Source organism: Elephantulus edwardii, unplaced genomic scaffold (genome assembly GCF_000299155.1).
Source record: "Elephantulus edwardii isolate Elephantulus edwardi_28Jun2011 unplaced genomic scaffold, EleEdw1.0 scaffold00079, whole genome shotgun sequence".
NCBI lineage: Eukaryota > Metazoa > Chordata > Mammalia > Macroscelidea > Macroscelididae > Elephantulus > Elephantulus edwardii.
The window spans coordinates 11107098-11114207 of record NW_006399829.1 but is presented as its reverse complement, the minus strand read 5'-3'; the positions used below and the strand labels follow the sequence as shown (position 1 = coordinate 11114207).

The 7110-nt window shown below is 38.2% G+C and overlaps 1 protein-coding gene across 2 annotated transcripts; it reads left to right on the top strand.

Annotated features, from left to right (window-relative positions):
* Positions 1-1350: 1350 nt before the first annotated feature.
* LOC102864881 (probable glutathione peroxidase 8-like) lies at positions 1351-5766 on the top strand. 2 transcript variants are annotated; one of them, XM_006889562.1, is made up of 3 exons: positions 1351-1421; positions 2205-2466; positions 5524-5766. In XM_006889562.1, exons 1-3 carry the CDS (start codon positions 1371-1373, stop codon positions 5685-5687), a joined length of 477 nt encoding a protein of 158 aa, XP_006889624.1. In that variant the 5' UTR covers positions 1351-1370; the 3' UTR covers positions 5688-5766. The 2 variants fall into 2 exon arrangements, with proteins under 2 accessions (XP_006889624.1, XP_006889623.1); XM_006889561.1 differs by having other exon boundaries at positions 1371-1574; positions 5524-5687.
* Positions 5767-7110: the final 1344 nt, after the last annotated feature.

Below are 7110 nucleotides of genomic sequence, written 5' to 3'. Positions count from 1 at the left end.
AATGAATGAATAAAAACCCAAAATCTCTGTAAATGTTCATTAAAACTAATAAAATTTAATTAAAAAAAAAGAAGTAAGAACAGTGAAACCTTATCTCAGTATACTTCAGACATGTTATCAGGAAGGGCCTGTCCCTGGGGGCCCTGAAATTTTTCCAGAGAAATTCTTTTTCCTTTGGCATCCTTCCCTTCAAAAGCATAAAAGCTATTGATTCAAGGTTTGGGGAATTTCAATTGTAGAAGAAATAATAATATTTATGCATAAGACCATAAGCAGGAAAACTGCAAATACCTTTGCTTTGGTATTTCAAGGAGAAGCAGAAATCAACCCCATTTTGGTTGGAGTCCTTACTCCGCTTGGTATGATAGAGATTCAATGGAAAAAAATAGGAGGATCTCCCCGCATTGATAAACTGACCATGATTGCAACAGTGGGCCTAAGCACTGCAGAGAATGTGAAGATCTGATAGGGCTTTGCCGTTTTACTCACGCTATTGTACAAAGATTGCTTTGAATTGGAGCTGACTCAAGAGCACTTAATAACAACTTAGTTTGTGGTATTATAAAAGCAAAAACTCATGGCCCTCAAGGCTGAACTGACTATAGCTGACCCTTTCCTGTATTTTTGGAGGCTGTGTATCACATGGGAGCAGATTTGTCCATCTTTCTCCAGAGAAACCAATGGTGGATTCAAAGCACCAGAGAAGTCCTGCTTTGGGTTAACTGTGTGAGCAGAGCTCCCCACCTTATGATAAAGATTTCGTTTTTTTGGCCTGAATTGCTTTGATCTCTTTTTATTCTATTCCACATGCATTTGGTTATGTTCGTTATATATAGGTTTAGGGTAAATCATTTTTCCAGTATTTCTCTCTTCTTTACACTATAAATTACTTAAACATATGATATATTTAATCTAGATACACATAATAAATTCCCTCAGATTGTGCATAACATTATTAGATCACATTTGATCTGCATTCTAAGCCCTTCCTGCGTACTGTATTGCCCAATCCTCTACATCCAGCCCATTGCTCCACAAACACAGCGCTCCTTAGGGCACGTCTAGGTTTGCAAGTTACAGGAGCGCCATCTTCCGGTGAAATGTTTCCAGTGTCGGGATTGTGTTCAAGAGCTCCCCGAAAAGGACTTTTTCTAGTAACAATTGCAATTAGAATCACAATGCATTGTCTTTAAATCAACCCCCTTTCATTCAGAGTTCCACGCCTTTGTCCTTCTAAGAAGGCTCTTCCCAGATCTCAACCACCAATTAGTTGGCTCTTCCTGGTTTTCCGTTAGGCTGAGCCAGTCTCAAGTTTCAGCTCCTCCTTGAATTCCAGCCCTCTGAGCCTTCCCCTCTAGACATCATCCAAAATGGAGCCGATTGTTGCTTATCCTTTAAAATGCTGGGGGCCCAAAGCAAAAGTATTTGCAGTCTTCTTGTCTATGGTTCTTTGCACAGTGTTAGTATTTCTTCTGCAATTGAAATTCCCAAGACCCAGAATTGGTAGCTTTTATGCCTTTGAAGTGAAGGATGCCAAAGGAAAAATCGTGTCTCTGGAAAAGTTTAAGGGCAAAGTAAGTGCATCTTCTTCTGATCGTTGTTCTATTGGTTTTCCGTGGTCTCTATTTTCTTAATATCATCAGTGTGGGCTTTGAATTTGGCTTAGCTTTCAAAGTAATATCTATTTCTTTGTATACAAAGCTCTAATCATTTATCTACTTCTGATAAACGTTTCTCTTTTAAATAGTTTCGTTCACATGTTCAATCAGTACTTTAAGATGCTTAGAAAATGCTTGTTAATAATGTGTACACAGCGACATTTATTAACAATAGTACAGACTGCATAGTTTAATGACATTAAAGAGCATGTTATCAATGAACATATGTTTTATTTTAAAATACACTTCTGTCAGTACTTGGGTTTTTTTTATAGTGATTTTTCAGGGTCTTAACTCCAACATCTGAGTATGCTTCTTGTAAATGTAGCAGTACCATCTATAAGTAAAAAATAGTTATCTAATTATAAATCTTAAAGAACCATCTCTAAATATAAAATAATCACCTACGTATAAATATAAAATAGCCGTCAGTGTATCAGAAGCCGTATTCTCTGAAAGTGGGTTAGGTTTTTAACTATTTGGCAGAATCCTTTTTTTAATCTTTGCTTCGTTTTCCGGTTGGCTTTTTTTTTCTTTTTCCGGGAGGTTTCACTAGTTGTAAACGTGGCTAGTGACTGCAAACTCACAGAGAGAAATTACTTAGCACTGCAGGAACTGCACAAAGAATTCGGGACCTTCCACTTCAACGTCTTGGCTTTCCCCTGCAATCAGTTTGGAGACTCAGAGCCCCGCCCCAGCAAAGAAGTGGAGTCTTTCGCAAGAAAGAACTTTGGAGTGACATTCCCCATCTTCCACAAGATTAAGATTCTGGGATCAGAAGCAGAACCTGCATTTCGATTTCTTGTTGGTAAATATCCACCTCGCCTCACCACTATATTGCTTATAATCACTTTTCCGTTTCTAAACAGTGGTGACAGGACCATCTTTTCCCTATCCTTTTTGAAATACATTTTTGGGAAAATTTTCAGTGTCTAGGGTGATGGAGGTAGTAGGTGTGTCAGAAACAATAAGGTTGGCTCAGGATAGTTCAGAGCTGTTGTATGTAAGGTTGCTATAAGTCGCTGATGGCACATAACAACATTTAAAGAATCTGACCTGCTGGAAGTTATGTTTCCCTGAAATTAACATTTCAACTTCTTGATTGGTAAAAGAAACCTATTCTCATGTATCTTCTTTCATGAGACCATCACCCTGAGTAAGTAGCTTGAAGTGTTAACTGACTACTCACAAGTATCTTTATTAAATCTATATGTCTCTCATGAATATTGCTGAACAGTAGTAGTTAAACTCATCTCGGTAGTTACTTTTATGTAGCCTTACCTCAGAATATCTGAGATATTCTCCTCAAGGATGATTATTAACTAGGTTCACCAGGTTTTTGCCAAATGTCTAAACATTTCCTTTTTTTCCCCCTAATGGGAAGGAGAGGGTACTGTTAGGCTATGCTTACAATGAGGCGAGCCACAGATCTATCTTTATAAGACCTTCCAAGATTAGTCAATAAGAAATAAGCATGGAATGCTGGTTAAGATCATAGGTTTGGGCCCTAGACTGTTGTTTATTCCATGTAGTTGAGCCAACTAAGATGTATAGTGATCCTACGAACAACATAGATGAATCTTGCCCTGTCCTGTATCATCGTCGGGATCTCTATCACCCTCAAGTCCATTGTTGTCCCAGACTACAAGAGTTCAAATCCCTGTTCCATTGATTTTACTGTGTGGCTTTAGGGGTATTGCTTAACTTCTCTGTGCCTGTCTCCTCATTTGTAAAATGAGCCGTCTAATAGTGCCCAAGACCAGTGCCATCAAATCAACTGATTTATAGCAACCATCCATGGCGTGAAACCTGTACAATAGTATGGCCATCTTTCTCCCTCCACGCAGCTAGGACTGAACTGCAGCCCTCCCATTAAGCCACCCAGTACAGTCTGCACTATGCCGCTAGTATCTCTTTCCTGAAATGGCTTTTTCAAAATTCTTTTAAGAAGATTTCAAGGTAATATGATGTTTATATTGAGGCTTTGATTTTTTTTTTTAATCTAATCAGTAGTAGTACTGCTTTCTAATAATGAAATAGGGAGCTCTAGTGGCCCCATGGAAAGGCATTGCACAGCCAACCCAAAAGCACATGGTTCAAATCCACCAGCTGCTTCTTCTGTGCAATTTACTGTTTCTAAAACTCCATTGATTCTGTTCCAACTGTATATAACAACAATACTAAAATAGCAATTTTTTTTTCTTTCTGACAAATGCAGACTACAGACACATCTTTTTGTGCTTCCCTGTCTGGTACTTGGCACATATCGTAGAGTTGGAGGCACGTTTGTTGTTGTACAAATTGAACGTTTATGACAGCACTACTGCTCTAGTGTATTAGTGTTGTGCTACTAAATGAAAGGTCTGATCCTTTCATGTACCTGGCAGCCACCCCGTAATGATTTACAGCCTCAGACAACCAACACAGGGTCACTGTGAGGCAGAACCCATCTGAAATTCGCAAGGAGGTATCAGCACCTTTTTCCCAACAGCATGTGCACACTTCATGTCTCTGTGTCACACTTTTATAACTGTCACAACATTTCAAACTTTCTCATAAAACTATTTCTCCACTGACCCCAAGCCAGGTTTGATTCATGGCAAACACCCAAGAGGTTTTCAAAGCTATAAATCTTTACAGAAGCACTTTATCTGGCTTCTCCCTCTACAACTCCCTGAACCTAGCTGCCAGAGATCCCAGGGTCTTCCTCTCTGGCCCTTCTTTGAAGGTTCCTCTTTTTCCATCAACCCTTAACATCAATCCTCAGGCCCAGATTCTCCCAAAATGCACTTGGCTTCTTATTCTACCTTTTCCCCATGAGTGACCTCTCTCCTAAGAGCCAAAGCCCAATCACTGTCCAGCCTGTCAGTTCAGATTGGGGGTCCCACAAAACCTCAACCCATCCTATACAAAAAGTATCTGTCTCTTTCCTTCTTAAATCTGTCTGCTCTGCCATGTTCCTTGGGATGAAGTACACAGTTGAGTTGGAACCAACCCATAGCTGACCCTCTGGCAGGTTTTCAAAGGCAATTAATAGCAAGGAGGAGATTGCCCATCCTTCTCCCATTGAGCAACTGGTGGCCTCGAACCATGGGCCTTTGGGATTGCAGCACAACTTTTTGCTACTAGGCCACCAAAGCTCCTTGAGGTAGGCCGCCTTCTTGGTTTTTAGGGTTTTTTTTTAATAATGATACCTACCTCATAAGGTTGAGGTAAAGTTTAAGTTAAAAGATCCATTTTACAGTGCTGGAGACATTTTTAAACACATAGTAAGCACTTGATAAATTTTAGTTTATACATGTGTCTGTATATATACATATGTTCTTACATTAGTCAAGAATATGAACATGAATCCTATATAAATGACAAAAACATCTACATTTCTTGTATTAATTTATCAGAAGGATATAATTTCCCAAAATAAGATCATTTAAAATTCTTTCTTTTCAGCTAATATATAACAATACAAAGAACATGAATAATAATTGATACAAAAAGAAAATATATGCCTATTACTAATGACCTTTTAGATTATAATTTCATCAAAAAATCTTAAGAAATTTCAGGTTTTGAGTTAATGACAAGGTAGATTTTTTTTTCTTTTGCTGTTTAGATCAAAAAATTCAAAATAAATAATTCTGTTTCATTTCATGATTCTTAATCAGCAAAATCACTGAAAAAGAGATCCAAATATCAAAATCTGGTTATTCAAACCTTGAGGGTTTCTTTGTTTGGGTATTTTGTTTCACACTTGATGTTCTGACAATCCTAGAATCTGACCCTAAAATTGTTACTTATGTAGAAACTGATAGAAATGAAAATCTTGACCAAGTTATGATGGTGAAAATATGTTCTGGTATTTTAGACTCGTCAAAGAAGGAACCAAAGTGGAATTTTTGGAAGTATCTGGTCAACACTGAGGGTCAAGTTGTGAAGTTCTGGAAGCCAGAGGAGCCCTTTGAAGTCATCAAGCCTAGCATAGCAGCTCTGGTTAGACAAATGATCATCAAAAAGAAAGATGATCTATGAAGATGCCCTTGAACTGTTTTAATGCAACAATCAGAACATAAATGTCTGTATGTGGGTTCGGTCTCGTTTTAAACACTTTGACAGTTCAGTATGGCATTGGAGGATGATTAGGTTGCTGTTATCATGTTAATGTTTGGTAATTAGTGTCCCCAGTGGTAAGAATGCCCTCAAGATGGATGTTTTATCCAAAACAAAAATAAAAGAGTGGGCAAAAATTCAAAATATATGCAATGATATTCTGACCACTGAAAAATTCCAAATACACAGTCACCAGTGGGTTTCAAATGCTACTATTGAACTCAACATTTTCTAGAATTGCACTGGATGACAATCCCAGCACTCTAGCACCACTATTTAAATCCAGGAACACTGCACATGACTGAAATTTGGGGGATAACTAACTCAGTGACTATTTTGATAATCAAAATATTGAAAAACATAGAACAGATCCACATCCTTAGGCATTTTTTTTTTGTTTCATGTACAGTTTTTCTAATATATAGTGCATTTTTCTACATTTGGGCAATGTTTGACAAGGCCTTTGTCAATCTCATTATTTCCTCTCCTTGTTATTTGCCTCAAATTTCATCAATAAAATATTAACCATTAAATCACAGTCTTCATTTCTGAGCGCAAATTCCAAGTGTAGGAAAAAGGGCAGGAGTTATAGGTTCACTGAATTTGAATCATTCATTATAGGTTGATCTTACTCATTAATTGCCTTAATCATTAATGATCTTAATCATTCATTATAGGTTGATATATTCAGACTAGATTGACCCTTGTGAAGGATTTCAGTGCTGCCATCCTACTGGTGGCTGAAATGGTAAGAGTCAACCCCAAGCAGTCAAAACAAAAAGAGGGTGAATTACACATCCTACCATGTAAATCACCACCCACCAAGCACCCCTATGGTACAGTCATCACAAACTATTTTCTCAATGTCATGGCCTTTAAATTTTGTCAGCCTGGTAAGTGTCAGCTAACAAAGCAATATGTCAGGTAAGCACTGGTACACTTTTGCCCCAAGAAATAAACACTGCTTAAGTGAAATAGATGATCTAGGGCAAAATTACATACACACACACACACACACACACACACTGAACCCTGGTAGTATGGTGTATGACATGTTGGTTTGCTAAAGGACAGATTGACAGTTTAAATCTACAAGTTACTGTATGAAAGAAAACTAAAGCCATCTCCTCCTATAAATATTTACAACTTCAGAAACCCAATGAGAAGGTTGTCAAGAGTGAGAATCTGGTCCACGGCAGGTTTGCTTTGGTTTCATGTATCACTCACTCATTCCCTCCCTCCTGAGCACCTAAACCTGCACCAGGAGGCTATATGCGAACGGAGCAGGGGAACACCACATGGTTTAACATTAAGGAGGGAGCGAGCCAGGATAGTAGTCTCTCTC